At 34.5% G+C, this 20,812-nt stretch overlaps 1 protein-coding gene across 1 annotated transcript in view; it reads right to left on the bottom strand.

Moving 5' to 3' along the window:
- The window catches only part of LOC145255780 (uncharacterized), a 41,967-nt gene that overhangs the window by 11,431 nt on the left and 9,724 nt on the right, over nucleotides 1-20,812 (bottom strand). The window contains exon 2 of the mRNA XM_080114448.1: nucleotides 9,568-10,341. Within this exon, the coding sequence (XP_079970574.1) occupies nucleotides 9,568-10,320 (753 nt within the window). The 5' untranslated portion in view covers nucleotides 10,321-10,341. The remainder of the gene's footprint in view (nucleotides 1-9,567; nucleotides 10,342-20,812) is intronic.

The following is a 20,812-nucleotide window of genomic DNA, read 5'->3' as shown; positions in this document are numbered from 1 at the left end:
TGAGTCTTCTCCGCTTAGTCTGACAGGCCCGCAGCAATTGTTGGGGGACTTTGCTTGAAGTAAGTCTCATTTTTTTATTTTTCCCCAATTCAATTATTATGTGCAATCATTAATATTGGTGAGAAATGGTCCACAGATGACGTTCTACGAACACAAATTTGGACTAGGGCCATCAGCATCTGCCGAGGGAGATAACTCAACAATAATTCATACTTACTAGATTAATGTTGTAATGCCTATTAATTCCTATTTGTTGCTTACAAATGATATTTAAAAAAAAAAAAACTATCTGATCAATTTACATGATTTTCGGAATGATATTTTCATTTTGTCACATGTACATCATACAGATTTTTCTTTATTTTTGTGTTTTTAATGTAAGGGGAATTCTGGACAAGAATCGAACTATGTTTTATTAATTTCTGAGGGGAGCCACCACCTCCTCTAAAAATAGGACGACCCTTAACCCCCACCCAACTAAAAAAAAAAGTTAGTACTTGTACAGTTTAATCAAGACAAAAAAAAAAAAAAAAAAAAAAAAAAAAAAATGAAAATACCAAGAAAAAAAAGTTATATTATACATATTCGTTATGGAATGAAATTCTCAAAAAAAAAAAAATTTCACTTAATTTGATCAAGTAGATTTTTTTTACAGCGAAAAAAAAACAAAAACAAAAAAAAAACAATTTATGATACCGATCAAAAAGTACCATGTTTCAATTTTTAAGAAGAAAAGCTATGATTTAAGATAGGGAGAGGGGTGTCGCACTTTAGATTGGGTTATCTCTCCATGGAGTGTTCTAAAAATCCAAACATGGCTACCTTCAGTGCGCCATCATAAAAACGTGTTCGTCCACTGTATAAAAAAACTACTCAATCAAATTAAGTTAAATTTTTTTTCGGAGAACTTTAGTCCAAAACGGATACATACAATATAACATATTTCCGATATTTTTATTTTTTAATGTCTTGATTAAACTATACAAGTACCAAAAAGTTTCTATTGATTTTAAAATGAAGTTTGGAACATACAAATGAAAAATTAGTTTATGGAATAGTGAATAAGCAAGAACACATACTAGTAGAAAGGTTCTCTTTGACTGTATCAATATGCAGAAATTTTAAATGTAATATGAACAAACCTCTTCCTATATTTAGGATGGCCCAATAAATATGACCTCTAATTCACAGTAGGCCCTAATGTCTAAGCAACAATATGGGGGTGAATTAAATTAAAAAAAATAAAATATTTTTATTAAGAAAGAAACAAAATCATTGAAATAACATGACAAAAAACTAAATTAATCTTTATCCTCAAGTGGCTTTTTAGCTTTGATAAGTGACAACTCATTAGTAAAAAAAAAAAAATTTGCAGCTTAGTCGTCTTCAAAGGTTATTCAGTCTCATTAACTCTTATCCTCGAATGGGATCTAGCCTTGATAAGTGGCGATTCATTTTAAGGAGGAAAAAAGGAGGGGGGGGCATAACACTTAAATTTTAGACATTTTCTAGAATCAAAATCAGAATCAATTTTGATCAAAATTGGAATTAGTGCTTTATATTTTTAATTTTGCTTTTCTTATATAAGAGTGATAATTTTTTTTATAAAACTTTCCTCCATCACCACAATGAAGAAAACCGTTCCTCCTTTCTGGAATGGTGCCTACAAGTATTTGAACCTGGTCTTAACAATTATTGCATCAGATTGAGTGGCATCTGGCTTTGATAAATAGTGACCATTTAATTAAAAAAAAAAAAAAAACATTAAAAATTAAAAAAACTATTAATATAATAAAAGTAGATATCCTCTGATGCACCTGTTTCTCGAACAATACCATGGGGTTGCTTCCCAGTTGATTACAACATGGTCATTTTCAAATCTAATATAAGTTGTATATAATAATAATAATAATAATAATAATAATAATGTGTATCAGGAGGTGCATGCGTTATAATTGAATTATTGATCCTTGTTAATTACCAATGATTGGAGGTGGGAAACCCTGAGTTATAGGTATAAACATGAACACAATAAAACTTCTCCCTTCCCTCCTTTTATGCACTGGTTTGCTGTTAACTTGTCATGCAACTAATATCTTGCTCATAAACATTTACTGGATTATCTTCAATGTGTATTTCATATTTTTCATGCAGTTCAACATTTTTTTTATTTTTTTTTTTACACAGTGGTCACCACTTATCAAGGCCCGGAAGCCACTTAGGGATAAGGGTTATTTCAAGTACAGTACGTTAGTGTGGAGATTTGATGAAGTGTTTACTTAAGGGGACGGTTCATTAGGAACCTGCCAACGCTGGACCTGAAGACATCCAGGTTGTAGTCAGGTGGGAAGCAGGCAGACGGAACAGAGCCCCACAGGCGTGCAGTTCCAAGAAAGAAGCTTTGTTCATGGAATCCACGCTTCGATTCAGGCACAGATAAAGATTATACATACATATATATATATAAATACATATCTGTATACATGCATATATACGTACACACACACACACATATATATATATATATATATATATATATATATATATATATATATAGTAATTTATAAAATATATATGGCGACCAAGCTACACTGAACATATATTGGTGGAATAGTGGATAAGTAGTAACATGCTAGTATGAATAAAAACACAAAACAAATCATTAAAGCTTATTAATATTATAATCTTTTTTCAGTAAAAAATAATAATAATAATAATAATATATATATATATATATACCTGCAGCCTTTTTTTTTTTTTTTTTTTCATATTTTCATCCCTGTTTTATTCAAGAGTTTTGTTTGAAAAAATTATAATTTCCTATCGTCACATTTTCGCAATGTTAAAGACCTTACCATAACATTTACTTTTTAATTAAAAACAAAAATAGTCATAAAAAATGTAGAAAAAAGTTGCCGCAGCTTCTTTTTTTAAATGGTTTCAACTAATGAAAACATTGTTGGTTCGTTGGTTTTAACATCGTAAACTCTGATATGAAAACAGAAACGATTCTCTTAATAGTCGCGTAAAGACTACATTTTCTATTATTAATGTTATCAACTTTGTTACATAAAAAAAAAATTGTTGCAGCTTTTTTTTTTAATAATAATAATAAAAAAGCTGCAACAATTTTTAAAAATTTGTTTAATTGTTTAATTTGTTTAGTTGTTTAATTGTTTTAATTTAATAAAAAGTATTGTTGGTTTGAGTGTCCTAAATTATGAGATGCAAAAAAAATGAACAAATCTCTTAGTAAACGAGAGTTGTCTTTCTCAGCACAATGACAAATTATAAAACAGCGCCTGATTATTTAAGAGGACGCCTATGTGTATCAGAATTTTTGTAGGAATTTTTGACACCCCTAACACGAAACTGCGAATAAAATATAAAAAAACTCGTAATTTCTCTTTTAAAAGTGGGTTGTTTATTTTCTTTATGGATTATACTTCCAAAATAAACTATTAAAGTTGTATAAAAAGTAATAGAAATATTATTTTTTTAAAAACTGTAATGAAATTAATTAAATTTTATGAGTTCAGTATTTTTCAATTTTTAAACTTTAAAAATCTATCAAAATTTTTCTATTGATTCTATTTTTACAATATTTTCAGGGTCAATGTGAAATCTTATGCTCTTTCAAATAAACCGAATATAATATTTTAGACAAACTTTTTTTTAGAATTCACGCCGCCCCCATTTTAAAATGTCTATTAAAAAGTAAATAATTTACTCACCAAAGTTTTATATATCACAAATTGAAGATAAAAGATCAATAAATAATATATTCAAATTTAAAACAAAGAAACAAAAGTAGTTTTTTTAGAAATTTACCTGTAAAGCCCGAAGTTTAAAACCTTTTTTTTTTTTTAAATGAAACCTTGGTCCTTGCTCCTTTAATTGAAAACAAAAATTCGGGTTTGAATTACATTTTTCAAGTAGTTATAAGCTTGGAAAGACAGGGGGGGGTCGAATTATTCAATATTTTTCACAAAGTTTCTGACACACTTAGAGGACGGCTCAACAAGAACTTAGATTTGAAAACGACCATGTTATAGTCAACCGGGAAGCAAACCCAGGGTATTGTGTTCTAGAGACAGTTTTAAAAAAGAAACTTTATTCACAAAATTTTTTGTTTAGTTTCAAGGTACTGATAGAGAGTTAGGGAAATTATTAACAGTTGCTGTAGCTAGACAAGTATTTGTCGAGAATGTTTTGCGAGAATCAACCATAGATTGAAGCTCAGTCAAAACTTGCCATGAAAATAACTAGAGAACAGAGATGGACTCTATCTGTGAGAAAGAAGAAATAGAATGAAGAAGAGGGCTTTGCCCATTCAGGGCTCCACATTGCGAGTGAAACAGTCGCATTTGATTTTTCAAAGTGGTGACTAGAAATAATGAAACGCTTATCTTTTGCCGATTACATTTCTCTCACAGACAATCCCCCAAAACTCACTATTGAGTGAAAAATCTTTCAACTTTTTTTTTTAAATAAAACAAAGTTAAATTATTTAAACAATAAAAGTTTAATAGAACAATGTACTCTTTTTTTAACAAAGGCTGTTTAAAAAAACATTTGAAGAAAACAATGTTTATACTTTCAAGTATCAACATAAAATTTGTTGTATATTTAGAATCACTTATTTAAAAATATACAGAAAAATCTTTATGATGTACAGAACGAAGATGTCATATTCTAAAAATCATGTGGGTTTGGCTAATAAACCAAAATATTTAGTTGTCAAAGGTCAACTAAAGATAAATTTGTCCATAGAGCCTGCCATTAGATCTGGAAACCGGTTTTGAACCCTGTCAGGGCCAAAAGGGTACTCTTAGCTACTCCTCCCCAGATGCAGCAACAGTATTCCATCTTAGGACATATTTGTAAAGGTAGAGGATTGCGTCGGGAGTGCGATACTTTCTGGAGCGGTAGTATGATCCAACCATTTTTATAGTGTCTTTGGCAACGGATCTGACGAAATTCTTTCATTTCAGATCAGTTAAGGTCAGTTCCAGAAGTTTATCAAAGCAGGGTGCTTTCTCAAGACAAGAACCATGCATTTCAATTGGAACCAAGTCAGGATCAGAACAGTGTGAAATATATATATATATATATATATATACTTTTTTTTTTCAAACATATTCACTTGGTAAAATGAGGTTTATTAAAGTTTAACAAATGAATATAGTTGAACAAATTGACTAAAATATCTTGGTTCAGCTTTAATGATGTATTTGTGTCATTTTTACTAGCATGTTATCTTGCTTATCCATTATTCCATAAGCTAATTTTCCATTTTGCCTGAATTTTTTTTATTTCATATTTACTCCCTCATTATGACATATTTTCAGTATTCACTACATGAATAGAGCTTAGTAGTAGTATAAAAATATACTTATGGCAAGTAAGCAAGATTTATGTTTACTATAATAATGTTACTACCTGAAAAGAAAGGGACCGAGACAACAAATTATTAAAAAAAAAAGAAGGGATATTACAACTTAATAAAAAAGGAAAATGATGGTGAACCGATAAATTAAGGTTAGTGAATGCACTTAAAATAGGCTTGCTTTTCAACAAAATAATGTATTTATGTTGATGAAACATAATGACATAGCTTTTGTGTGACATATAGTATGAGGATGTTATGACATATGGAATTAAAAGAAAAAAAAAAAAAAGAAGCTTTCTAGTACTGATTGTAAAACTGAAAGGTAAAATGCAAAATGCCATTTGTTTTATACTAGCAGTTCAGCCCAGTTTTGCTTAGGCCCTATGAACTTTTATATATATATACTAGCGGAGGTACCCAGTGTTGCCCGGGTGTGGAGAGGTGGTCTAGTAAGGAGCCCTGGTAGGCAGCCCGGAGGTAGAGAAGTGTTTAAAAAGAAAAGATAAGTGGTAGTAGACAGGCAGGCTCAAACCCATAACGCAAAGAAGGAAAAGAAGGTGAAAAAAACCTAACGTCTTAGCTGATGCGCCCATCACGAAAACATTAGTCGCGAACATTCGAATTAAGGGTAGTTAATCCAACGGAGACAATGACTTGCGAAAATGTTGACAAAAAAAACAAACAAACCCCTCCTTGTAGAAAACTGTCCAGTTGAGGGTGAAAGAATTAATGCTTTTGGTCAATTTTTCGATATTTGTCATCAGAGAGACCGCGCTTTAAAACAAGACTGCTTTTGTCACATTCTGATACATCTTTTGGAAGTTTTTGCAAGACATACCAACATACACACACATTTTGTCTTTAATATATTAGACTAGCGGGGGTACCCAGCGTTGCCCGGGTGTGGAGAGGTGGTGTAGTAAGGAACCCCAAGGGTGGAGAGAGGTATTAAAAAAAGAAAAAAGTTGTATAAAGTGGTAGTAGCGGGGGTGTGGGGAGGTGTGGGTGGGGGATCAAAACAACAGTAGACAACCCGGATGGGGAGAGGTGTGAAAAAAAGTTGTAGTGCAGGCAGGCTCAAGCCCATAACACGAAGGAGAAAAAGAAGGTGAAAAATAAAACCGAACGCCTTAGCTGATGCATCCATCGCGAAACTGGTAGTCGAGGGTAGTGAATCCAACGGAGTCAATGACTTGCGAAAATGTCGACAAAAAACAACCCCTCCTTATAGAAAATTGCCTAGTTGAGGGTGAAGGAATTAATATCTTTGGCCAACTTTTCGATATTTGTTGTCCAAGAGACCAAGCTTTAAAACATTAACGATTTTGTCACACATCTGTCGAAGTTTTTCCAAGACATACAAACACAAACATTTTGCCTTTTATGTAATAGACTAATGGGGGGGGGGGGTGTACCCGGGTGTTTGGAGGTAAATCAAAACGGGGGGGGGGGGATGGGGGGTAAAAAAAAGTTTTGGTAGGAGAGTATGAGGATCGAACCCAAACCCTTGAGGCAAAGTGTGAAAAAAAAAAAAAAAAAAAAAACGTGCGACGTTAACTATTGAGGCACCGCGACATACAAACGGAAACACGTTTGAATTTATTTAATTACTTAGATTTGGCAGGTGCACGTTTTAATGACTTACTGAGGTCAACTTTGACTGCGGGGTTTTTCATTTACTGCAAGAACACTTTTTAGGTGCACGTTTTAATGAGGTCAACTTTGACTGCGGGGTTTTTATTTTTATTTTCCCAAGATGTGTGTTGAGGGGGGGGGGGGGCTCCACGTGTCCAATTTGAATAGCAATTGTTTGATATAAGGAAAATATTTCCACATTGATCAAAGCTGATTGCTTTCGGACATTTCCAGCGATCGCCACCGGAAAAATACAGCCAGAATTAGTGTCGCTTTTATTATAGGATAAAGCCTAATCCACACGCAGCGAGCGAAAACTGTTGAATATTTATCTTCCCGAAGTCGAGCAAATTAAATAAACAGGCGAGCTCCGTTGTTAACTCTATTTATATGTGATATAAAAAGTTTTAAGAAGTTGCGAGCCAACCGACCACTTCTTTGAAAAAAGCCTGTCTTGGATATACAGAAAAAGCGAATATACATACACACATTTTCGCTTTTATATATATATATAGACTAGCAGGGGTGCCCGGCGTTGCCCAGATGTTTGGAGGTGTGTGTTGAGAGAAAAAAAAAGTGTTAATAGGCAGGCAGGTTCGAACCCATGATGCGAAGGTGGAAAAGAAAGTGAAAGAAAAAATGACATCTTCCCGCCACACTAAGAAGACATAGAAAGTGAAAAGCGTTCAAATTTAAAGATGTCCATCAAAATGGACTTGAGTTCACACAGGTGCAGAAATGAAGGTTGGTTGAAAGCTTTCCGCCGATTTGTTTCCCCACGATGTTGGGAAAACCAAGCTCTTCCGAAAAAGTGGGAACTCTCAAATGAATAGCAATTGTCTGATATGAAGAGTTTTCCCCACATTGATCAAAGCTAATTGCTTCTAAGACGTCCCGGCACCTTTGCATCGATGGCTTTCGCTTTATTTATACGAAAACCAGCAACCTCTATCTCACAGAAGAGATGTTGCAAGTTTGTCTCTGCTTTATCGTTATTTTCATGGCAAGTGCTTGACTGGGCTTAAATCTATGGTCTCCCTTCACCAAACTTTCACAAGAAACACTTGTCTAGCTGAAAACACTATCAATAATTCTCCCCACTCTTTATCTGTGCCTAAACCTAAAACGTAGATTCCATGAACAAAGCTTCTTTCTTAGAACTGTACGCCTATGGAATTGTCTTCTGTTTCCTGCTTTCCAGCTGACTACAATATGGTTGTCTTCAAGTCTAACGTAAACAAGTTCTTGATGAGCCGTTCTACTTAAATTAACAAATTTACCGAATTTCCATTACTAACGATTACTATATTGTCCAATTGACTACTGTACCTTATCCTCAAGTGGTCACTGGGTCTTGATAAGTGGTGATGCCTATGTAATAAAAAAAAAAAAAAACATGCGACAGAACAAAATAGCGTGAATTTTGAAAAAGTCGCTCTAAGATATAGACGATCTCCGTTCGCAAATCGTACATATTACAATCTAAAATAAATTAAAAAGTTCTAAAATATAGTACTCCCCCCCCCCCGAGAACCCGGGCAAAAAAAGCCTTTGCTGGATATATAAAAACGTGTGCGCCCGTTTTGTCTTTTATATGTATAGAAGATATACTAGCAGGCCAACCATCATTGCCTGGTCGTAAAATATGCATAAATGTCATATTTTAATTAATATGGACTGAGGCATGTGTACGCAAATATTGTTTTTTTTTTTTGAACACTTCACTTCATGTAAGTAAAAAAAAAAATACTCAAGCTGATATCGAAACTAAACCCTAAAGACATTGAGTCCAGTACGATAACCATTAGACCAGCTTCTCACGTCATTTACTAAGTGTTTTTCAAAAAATCTTATTCTTAACATAAAATTGTCATGTTTCTTGACCGTGTATACGCAATCATGAAATAGCTGACAAATAGATAAAAATCTGACCCCCCTCCCCCTTCCCAAGTACCAATTTGCTAACTTTGACACCTTAGCACCCCCCTTTTTCTGGATGGAAACCAATTAAAAAGTTTTCAACTGAATATTTTACCAACTTTCAAATCTATAGATCAAAAATTTGTTGAGTATATAGGTTGAGAAATGGCCTCACAGATTCTCACTATATATATATATATAAAGTGAGAATATATGAATATGACAGCCCCTTTAAGAAATTCGTTTCTTATCGTTGAGCACTTTCAGTTGAATTAAAGTCGGTCAATTTAGCTCTTACGCACAGATCATCGTATAACGATTAAATCACTCTCTGACTGACGTAAATGAACATTTAAAATTAAAAATGTTTAAATTCGACGTTATTTCACGCGGTTAATGGTAGCCGAATGGATTAGGTCTTCGCTAAATCGAGCCAGAGATGTCTCGTGATGCGGGGTTCGAATCGTTTAACTGGTATTAATCGTGACACCCTGCACTGAAGATTCCAGAAAGGATGAAACACTAGTGTCTGTAGGTATTTAATAATTATTATAGTAAAAAAAAATAATTATATATATATTTGATAAATAAAAAGGGGAATTTAGAAAAATGCTACTTACTTTCTTTTGTTGATCCTTTTTAGTAGACGGAAGCTTTGTAGTTGAACTTTTTTTCCGGGAAGCATTACTGGAAATAGTTTCATGATCCGCAGACTTTTCTTCGGGGCTATCAGGAAATATTTCCATTACGATATCAGCAAGTGATAAACGCATTTTCTGTTTACTATTCCTTGCCATTCTAAATTTTTCGATTGAATTGTCGACATCTTTGTCCAAGTTGACTTTGTCAACAGAAACTTTTTTATTCAGAGGCAACAAGACGCGTTTCCTTGGAGATTTATTATTTGTGAGTTCGTTGATGACCTCCTCGGCTGTCATATGACCCTTATTTTTTATTCTAGTCGCTCGTGGAAGAGTCGGTTTTGATGCTGCGGTTTTATTTTCACTGATAACTGTACTCTTTTTGCTTTTCTTCACTGGAGGTATGGAACTCTGCTCATTTGGGGCCGGTTTTCTTGATTTCCCTGTCCCTTTCTCACAGCTTTTACTGAAGAACATTTTTGGGGTGATAACGCAAGATGTTTTCTGAAGTCCTTCATCGGTAGGCTTTGCTGCATCGTTTATTATTCCAGAAGAACTATTTGAAAGTAGACGTTTTCCCCTGGCTCTCGTCACCATTCGATTGGAGTTTGGTCGCCGTTGTTCTAGTATAGTTTTTTTCTTTGATGATTCTGTTTTAGTGGCCATCAGTACTGGTGAACCATCCATGTTTTTTACCTTCTGTAATTCCGGGATGGGCCGTCGCCTCCCCATCTTTGATGTCCAAAGGTATCGCTGGAAAGAGAATATTATAATGGCATGAAAATGCAATTAGGAAATAAATAAAATCAACCAAGTTAACAGAATTGTTTCTTTACATGTTTCTGAATTCTTGAGATGAGGATTGATAATTTATATTATTTGAATTATTCGGACTACTGTTCTCATCGAATGTTATTTTCACGTTTCGTACAACCTCTAACCTCCTTTAAGTACATCTCGTCAAACTCGGACATAGATTAAATAGAGGGTTTCCATCAAAATTCCACACGAATCATCCCCCTCCCAGTTTGATAAAATACCCCTGAAGTAAGTCAGAGGTTACATTGTACGAAACGTTATCAGAATAACACCCAAGATGAGAACAGTAGTTTGAATGATTTAAATAATATGAATTATCAATCCCCATCTTAAAAAATCAGAAACATAATTAATTATGGTGAAATGAGGTAAAGAATTTTTTTTTTTAGATGACGATTGATATTTTGGATTATTCAGACTACTATTTTCATCCATAAACGATAACTACAAATAAGATGAAAATTAACGAATATAACATTTAAAAGTGGCGCACAGAAATAGTTTTCATGATATAAGGAAATTACTTTTTCAAAAAGTGGGGACCACTTTTCTATATAAATTTAGTGTAAAATGAACACCCACATTCTGGCCAACCAGTGATAATTTTTTTTTGGGGGGGGGGCTGTCTGAAAGCTTTTTTTTTAAATAAATTTTTTACTTCCCACTTTTTTTTTTCCCTACAAAAGAGTTACCACTTATCAAGGCTCAGAGGCCACTCGAGGATATGGGTTAATGATTGTACAGTAATCAATGGGACAATATCAAAGCAATCGTTAATAGTGAAAATTTGGTAAATTAGATTACTTAAGGGGACGACTCATCAAGAATTTGTTTACGTTGAACTTGAAGACGATCAAACTGTAGTCAGCTGGAAAGCAGGCAAACGGAAGAGAGTTCCACAGGTGTGCAGTTTTAACAACGAAGCTTTGTTCATGGAATCTATGTTTAGGTTTAGGCACAGATAAAGAATGGGGGAAATTATTGATAACAGTCCACTTTAAAAAGACAACTTTTATAGGTTTTTGAGCATGCTGAAAATGAATATCGCCTTTGAATTTGGAGCAAACAAGTAGTTTTCCAGATACTAAACAATGTAATTCCTGTAAATGTTTACTTATTTTCCATTTCAACAATCATTTTTATAAAATGACTTTTATAGGTTTTCAGGTATGAAAACGAATACTGCATTAAAATTTGCATAAAAAACTATGCGAGTTTGTGTATACACAAATAGCTACCACTGAAAACATAATTACATTACTTAATATTCAGTAAACTACTTGTTTACGGTACTATCACTAGGTGGCCAGAATGTGGGTGCTCATTTATAGAGAAAAGTGATCCCCATTTTTTGAGAAAGTAATTTCTTCATCTTATGAAAACTATTTCTGTGCACCGTTTTAAATGTCATATTCGTTTGCATCCCCCCCCTCTCCACAAAAAAAAAACAAAAATTGTAAAAGTCATATTTTTTAAGTTTTTTTTTTTTTGGGGGGGGGGAGTTGGAAAGAATCTAAAAATTGACAATACTTAATTTTGATTAGTTACCAAAATCAGACATCAGCCAATCAGAAAGAATTAATTGCTCTGGGAGCCGAGCACCTGTTGAATATTAACTACATAAGCAAGAACCCAAACACAGTCAAAGTGAGAGACTCAACTTCCCATGCAAACTCTTGTCAGTCACACAGTGTGATTAACTAAGACACATTCTTTGCGGACAAACTTTTAATTTAACCCTGTCTGCTAGGTTCTCAGCAAACAGAGATACAGTAATGAGAGAAAGTTAATTATATGTTAAAATGCATTGCTGATGCAAAGGCATAGCCAGTTGTGCTTTCCATGCTTTTTGGAAATAAAAATCAGAAAAATTGACCCAAATTTTTTTCTCTAATTGAAATTGCCAGTAGGACACCAAGAGATAGGCGGGCATTTGCTTTGTCGTAAATAATTTGTCTGCTAATGGGGGAATTATTTACTGCTTGTGAATTGATTTTGCCTGTCATCTTAAAATAACGTCTCAAAATTTACCTATCTATAGTGAAATTTTGCAGAACTGGATTCGTTTCGTTCAAAATATTTACTAATTTATTCTCATTTTTTTGCACGAAAACAAAACGAAACTTTTTGTATCGTTTTGTTCAGGTTTCATTTTACCTTGTACATCTGTAAGTATTTAATTATGGCCAGAACGTGACAAAAAGTATTCCAAGGCTTAACAAAAAACTATGAAAAATGAAAAGATATAATCAGGGAAACCCAAAAATTGTATTTATTAATCAGGTTGATTAATTTAACAAAGTAATTATAAAAAAAAAATTTCATAAATAAATCAAAATATTAAAATTTCACGGTATAAAGAATATTCGGGTTTGTATTACTGTACACAGATTCGAAAAAGTTGTCAAAAAAACAAATATATAACAAATAAATGTTATCAAAGGCAAGATAAGTTACTTTTCTACCAAACTGGATATATTTCTTGTGTTTTTATTCAATGTTACATGTTTATTCAGCTCAAAATACAGTGTTTACCGATGTATTGGAAAATCCAAGATGGCGTCTCACACCCTCTTTAACACCGTAAGTTTGGGAAAAGGTGTTATAAATAAAAAACTATACAAAATACTATTAAAAACCCGCCGAATATATGTCAACCTATGTCACGGTAACATATATTGAGCGAGTTTTTAACAGTATTTTAACCGTTTCTTTTATTTATAACACCTTTTCCCAAACTTACCGTGTTAAAGAGAGAATCAGACGCCATCTTGAATGTTCCAATACATCGGTAAACACTGTATGGTTTTCGAGCTGAATAAACAAGTTACATTGAATAAAAACACGAAAAATATATCCAGTTTGGTAGAAAAGTAACTTATCTTGCCTTTGATAACATTTATTTGTTATATATTTGTTTTTTGACAACTTTTTTGAATCTATGTGTACAGTAATACAAACCCGAATATTCAATGAGCAATAATTGCAATTTTTACCTTGTCCTTATTATAATAAAAAATGAACAAAACGAATGAAATACTATATTTTGTAAAATTTTAGCTATGAATGTTTGGACCCCTTCCTCCTTGATTCTTTTCATTTGTTTCTCCTTATTATCAGAAAAAGAAAATAGAAAGTGGACCTTATTAAAGTAATATTTGGGGAGGGGTGGGAACTTACGCAGATTACAGAATATGCTATTTTTTTAGATAGCATTTTCAAGTTAAATTAAATTTTTACACAATAGTTACAAAATGTCCTCCCTATGATAATACGTTTCTAAATAACATTATTATTTCAGCACGGTGTCTATTCTGCACAAGTACCCTTTTTCTTTGTCTTACATCAAGTGGCTTCATGCCTTAACCGAATCAATTTTCATGAAAAAAAAAAAAAAAATGATTCAATGTTGCAATTAAAACTTCATCCTGTGTTTATTTTCAATTTTTTTTTTTTTAACTCCACATGCGATTAATAATACAACAAAGATAATGAAGGTTAAGAGAGAGGAAAGCCAAGGAAAACATGGGAGATAGTGATAAGGATGGATTTGAAGGGAAAGAGGTATAAATAAAGACCTGGTCAGAAATAGGTTAGTTTGGAAATCAATTTCTAAAAGCGATTCAACATGTGCCGGCATGTAAAACGGATGTTAAACTGGATATGATGAATAATTATTTTTTTTTCTTTAAAACAAAACCAATATAATGTATTAAAACATTTTTTCCCCCAAGTAATTAAGGTTTTTAGTTCATTCCCACTGCAAGAACTTAGACACCAAGATCGGAAAGTAAAATTAAGAAGACAGTGCCTACAAGGAGGGGCACTTTGACCTGCGAAAAATGCCTGTGCAGCCCCATCGGCATTCCCTGGTAAGAACGTCTCAGACGGTTAGCATTAAACTAACCCCTTATCAAAGAGAGAAGGCAAAGCCTGGGAGTGTAAACCTCCTAGAACTGCAAAGAACCAGCATTACACAGTAATCAACAGGAACCAGGTTGTTACACGAATGCTCTATTCTCTTGATTTGGGGGTCAAGAATAAACATCACAAGCCGGATTCAATAATTAATGAAATTACTTTTCAACTTTTGTAAAAATATTTTAAAGTTTGGGATTTTAATTATGACGTCATAGAGGATGAGAGTCCATGTAGAACAGTTGAGGTAGCAGGTTCGGTTTTTGAAAAACTTACGAAATCATCCAGCTCGCTTTATAATGTTATCTAGAATGAATGGTAACAAGATACAATTTGAGAAATTTTTCATTTTTTTAACTTCAAGAGTTGTTGGGGTAGGAAATTTTAACACTGGGTGTCCTTATGTTTTTTAGAGTCTACATTTTTTTTTTTTTTTTTTAATCCCAAGAAAATTGAAGCAGTTATATGACTGAGACCGACTTTCTTTTGTATTTATATACAATCTTTTGTGTAGTAATCAGTTTCATATTTGGTTGGATTAAAAAAAAAAAACCAAAAAAAAAACCAGACATATCATAGCTGCGTAGAAATACATTGGGCAAGACAAACACTTCTCCACATACCCAGCTTTCCTAATTTCTGCCTAGTTTGGTGCTGGGGGCAAGTAGCAAACCTTCACGTGGTGCCCCTGTTAATCTTCGGAGACTGATTGCTACACCACGCATAGAAATATACCCATTACCAGAGGTGGTAAAAGGATTAACCCTCGGCCACTGGAAGTAACCATGAAGAAATTCAGAATTCTCATCTCAAATGCTGAAGGAATATCTGCATCTAAATCAGAAATCATAGCCAGCCTCGATGCTGATATTATATGCCTCCAAGAGACACATAAAGACAGAGTGCTCCCCAAAATACCAGGGATGCACCTTATTATCCACCACCCAAGTACAGTATATGGAAGCGCGATCTTCGCACGAGACAAGTCAATAATCAAAACCAGTACTGACTTCTCAGAAGGAGGCCTTGAGATACTTCAGGTGGGCATGGAACACCTCAACATCACATCCGTGTATAAGCCACCAGCAACCCCCTTTTCATGGCCGCTAACATGTAAGAGTTCCAACAACGCGAGCCTATACATTGGTGACTTTAACAACCATAGCACCACTTGGGGATACAATGAGACAAACAGTGATGGGGAAGCAGTAGAGGCATGGGCTGCTGCAAATGAACCCAAACTTCTCCACGATGCAAAGGATCCCAAATCCTTCCAAAGTGCCCGTTGGAGACGGGGATATAACCCTGATCTAGCATTTATTTCATCAAAGAACTATGGAAATCTAGAAAAAAACTGTGGGAAGCCCAGTGCCAAAAACCCAACACCAACCCATATTTATTGATATAAGACCTATCATTAGGCCACAGAAACCCCAGATTAGGCCACGATTCAATTTCCGTAAGGCCAACTGGGAAGGCTATACCTCTGACGTAGAACAAGCCATCAACACCATCGTCCCACTACCAGATGAATACAACAACTTATAATCCCTGATTTGAAAGTAGTCAGGAAAAACATTCCAAGAGGGTGCAGGAAAACGTACATCCTTGGTTTCACGGAACCAAATAAAACACAGTATGAGGAATATATCCAAGCTTATAATGAACACCCATTTGCTGAAAACATGTTAGAGCTCGGAGAGAATTTGCTTGTTTCCATCAGTAGTGAACAAAGAGCGCTGGCAAGAAGTCATAAGTAACATCGAAATGACACACAATAGCAAAAAAGCCTGGATGACAATAAAAAAGTTAAACTCAGAAAAAACTCCTCAGTCCCGAATTGCAGCCGTGACACCCAACCAAGTAGCCTATCAGCTGCTACTGAATGGCAAACCGCAACAAAAAGAAAGAGGACAGAAAAAGAGAATGAAAGCCGAACTTAGCCACATCATGCAAAACAGCAATGCCCATCTGGAACCATTCTCAGAAGCCGAAATAACCGCAGCAATATCTCAACTAAAAAACGGAAAGGCATCGGGCCTTGATGGAATAACCACAGAGATGGTAACACACTTTGGAACAACTGTAAGAAAGTGGTTACTAGCCCTAATAAATAATTGTGCGTCATCCCTCAAACTCCCTAAAATCTGGAAAAAGGCAAGAGTAGTAGCCATTCTAAAACCTAGAAAAGACCCCACATCACCTAAGAGCTACCGACCTATCTCCCTACTGTGCATTCTCTATAAACTATATGAGCACATGATACTTGCCAGAATAACGGAAACAGCCAAAGAACAACTCTCAGCTTACCAAGCTGGCTTTAGACCAGGTCGATCATGTTGTAGCCAGATTTTAAACCTGACCCAATTCATTGAGGATAGATTTGAGACCAAAAAAATAACAGGCACTGTGTTTGTAGACCTTACAGCAGCCTATGACACTGTCAACCATAGGGCACTCATACTAAAAGTATCCCAAATGATACAAAACTCAGCATTGGTGAGCATAATTGAATGTCTACTTAGTAATCGGCATTTCCATGTTGAGATGGATGGAAAAAAAGAGTAGATGGTTTATCTAAAACAATGGCCTCTCACAAGGTTCAGTTTTTGCTCCAACCCTATTTAATATCTACACTAACGACCAACCACAATACCCAAATATATAAAGATATATACAGGCTGATGACCTATGCATCGCCACCCAGACAAATAGTTTTGACATCATAGAAGAAAGACTCTCTGATGCCCTAGCCATTCTCTCTAGGTACTACAAAAAGTGGTACTTAAATGCAAACCCAAACAAGACCCAGGTTTGCGCCTTTCATCTTAATAATCACCAAGCAAATCGGAGACTAAGAGTCATGTGGAATGACAACATGCTTACACATGAACCTTTCCCAGTCTACCTGGGGGTAACTCTGGACAGAACTCTCTCTTTTAGAAAACACATTACCAAATTTAAAGGCAAGCTGTCATCACGAAACAGCCTTCTCAGTAAGCTTACCACCAGCAATTGGGGTGTCGACCCCAAAACACTGAGGCAAACAGCTCTCGCACTGTGCCATTCCACAGCGGAGTATTGTGCCCCAGTATGGGCAAGATCATGCCATGCCCATAAAATTGATGTAGAGCTGAACAAGGTACATCGGACCATAACTGGTGCCCTAAGACCAACTATACTGCCTAACTGGTATTCCACCACCACATATCAGGCGAGAAGTCATCACCAGAATAGAACGGTACAAACAACTTAACGACCACAGGAACTCACTGTTTGGCCCCCAATCAGTGAGACAAACACTAAAATCTCGCAGTAGCTTCATCAATATAGAGGAAATCGATCTCTGGCAATCTGCCTCCTATAGGATGGTACGATGGCGAGATTATAACAGCAGGAATAAAAATGAAGCCCTACCAGACCCAAAAGAAACACTGAAAAAACTAAATAGAGCCAGAAACACTGAAAAAACTAAATAGAGCCAGAAACACTGGAAAAAAACTAAATAGAGCCAGAGCCAAAGTAGGCAAGAGAAAAGACAATCTCCACAAGTGGGGCCTAGACACCTCACCTTTATGTCCATGTGGAGAGATACAAACGATGCACCACCTTAGGGAAAACTGCCGATTGGGTCCTCATTGCTCAAACCAAGGCCTTAAGGAGGCAAACAGCACCGCCATGCGATGGGTTAATTTCTATTGCAATAAGATATGATGAAATACAAACAGTTCCTGAATAGATGCCATGGAAAGGAAACTAGACGCTAAAAAACATTTGCTTGTCCCTTGCTATGAAATGTCAGAACAAGATGGAACTCCTAAATTCAATCATTTTTTTTCTATAGCTAAAGCTTCCCTGCCAAACCAACTTGCCTTACATTCTTGTATCCCTGTTCTGTATCATGTATTTATGAAATAAAGATTTAATTTTAGGGAAGATGATTTCTTTTTTATATATGGATGAACTATTTCTTAAGCAAAATGCCTGACTTAATGTTCTGGATTTGGTCTAATGCACTTATTTCTTCGTATGAGTAAAAAGAAAAAAAGAAACAAAGAATTTGAGAAAAATTCTCAACATGATGATGATGACTGCATATTAAGTTGTTCTGTACATTTATTTGTATGAGACAATATTCGCTGGATAATTAGACATCGTTTAGTGAGCAAGAAAATCATTCTTAACATTGTGATGGGGAGGGGGCTTTGAGATTATCTAAGAGGAAGATAATTAGGTATATGAAAAACAAAAATAAATTTAAAAAATTGTGTGATGTACATACCCCTGATGGAAAGAAAATATCGTACACCAAACTTCATGTAAAATAATTAAGTGGTTTTATTTGGTGCTTATTTTTTTAGAATTACACTCATTTAAAAAAAAAAAAAAAAAAAAATACAGAAAAATGTTTGTGATGTATCTCACCACAACGAAGATGCCATATTCGAAAAAAGACATAAATTGATCAAGAAGTTTTCGTTTTTTTAACTAAGAAAATAAAGTTATGATTTTTAGCGATTCTAGTACTAAATGCATTCATTATAAGGCTGAATTTGACCTCAATAATTTGAACAGAGTTATTTCCCCCTTATTTATGCTGGATCAAAAATAACGGCGCTTCTACATTAGAAATTAGGACAAAATATTGACCTCGATAAATGGGAGTTTTCAGATGAAAAAACAATGGCTTCAACTAATTTTTTTTATCAATTCTAATAAGTTACAATGGTAGCTTCCAAATTATGCAGTCGAAATTAACTGAATATTATGGAATTATTAAAAAAAACAAACTTTAATCGTGTTAGCAGGTGAAAAATTGTGACCATCTTGTTTAAATCAAAACGGAAAACTACTTCCGTGTTGAACTCTCCTGTATCTTACGATTGTTTTCATTAAATTCTATTTTTTATTTTCTTTAATAAATAATTGTCTACCTTATCGATTTTCGTAATTTTTGGATATAATCATCTTAAAAAATGTGTGGAATATGTAGATACCATGGTTTTCATGTGAAATTTAGTATTACGATTTCTAGAATTTCGTCTCAACAGTGTAGGAGTGGCAAAATCACTACGTTTCGCTTAGACAATTAGTTCATTATATTCCGCGCTCATTATTTGATAAATACTGAAAATTTCATTAAAATTAGTTGATTTCCTGATTTTTGGTGAATTTTTAAGTAAAGGGAGGGGTCAAAATGTTTATACATTTTGAGCATCGCCATTCATTTTGCCCGTACCTAGTTTTTACTCTGTAAAAGTCGTCCCCATTAATAATCAAAATCTACTTAATTTACACCATTAACGATTACTACACTACCATCTTACAGTCATTAACCTTTATCCTCGAGTGGTCTTCGGGCCTTGATAAGTGGGGACTCTCAAATATATATATATATATATATATATATATATATATATATATATATATAAAAACAAAAAAGCGAAATGACGTCACCGGTATAGGAAAAATTAAACTTTAAAACGATCATGTGAGAAGCATGGTTGGATGACATATGAGAAAACGATCATGTGAGAAACGTCATAGTGGTAACAAAAGAATAAGGAAATAAATGTTGTACAACAATAAAATCAAATTGAAGTTCCTTATTATTCTTTGTCTATTTTGCAAATACATTGACTTAATCGCCAAGGTGAACTCTCTCTACGATGTTAGAAGGTTACTAAGCAATGAGAGTATCCTGTATCTCTACAAAGCCACTATTCACCCATGCATGCAATGTTGTTACATATGGGCTGGTGCATCTGCCACTACTTTCTCCCTTCTAGATAAGGTAAAAAAAAAAAAAAAAAAAAAAAGTCACCAACCTAATAGATTCTGCACTGTTAGCCAAACTCCAACCTAATAGACCTTGCAGTGTCGGCCAAACTCCAACCTAATAGATCTTGTAGTGTCGGCCAAACTCCAACCTAATAGATCCTGCAGTGTCGGCCAAACTCCAACCTCTGTTCTATCGCCGAAATGTAGAATCCCAGTGCCTGTTTTACAAGTACTTTAATGGTAAGTGCTCGGATAAACTCAAAGCAGTAGTAAGTACCCCCTCAAGTAAATACTCCCGTCAAATCAGACAAGCAGCAAAATCCCACCCCTACACTGTAGAAATCCCTAGATGCCGTAAAACCTACTTAAATAGCTTCTTCCCTCAAACCGCAAGACTGTACTGACATGCAGAAGTATAATGTGAACAGATACCTCGCTGCCTAACTTCCTACATAGTATCCCGGCAAATATGGTCCCTATTAATAGCCCCTTATGACTTAGTAGCACCTTGTTTAGGGTGAATAAACAATATATAAAATAATGGTAAAACAAATCTACTTTTCTGCAACCGACATTACCCAATTTTTTTTTTAGGTATGCTGAGAACGAATATCATAGTTAAATTTGGGGCAAATATTTTTTTTCACCCCCTCCAAATGAGGTGTTTATTCCGAAAGCCGTTCTTAACATGGGGAGGTTGGGAGGA

This window comes from Euprymna scolopes, chromosome 31, assembly GCF_053919585.1.
Source record: "Euprymna scolopes isolate OS-2025 chromosome 31, ASM5391958v1, whole genome shotgun sequence".
NCBI lineage: Eukaryota > Metazoa > Mollusca > Cephalopoda > Sepiida > Sepiolidae > Euprymna > Euprymna scolopes.
The sequence above is the reverse complement of the archived record's forward strand: the minus strand, read 5'-3'. Positions and strand labels throughout refer to the sequence as shown.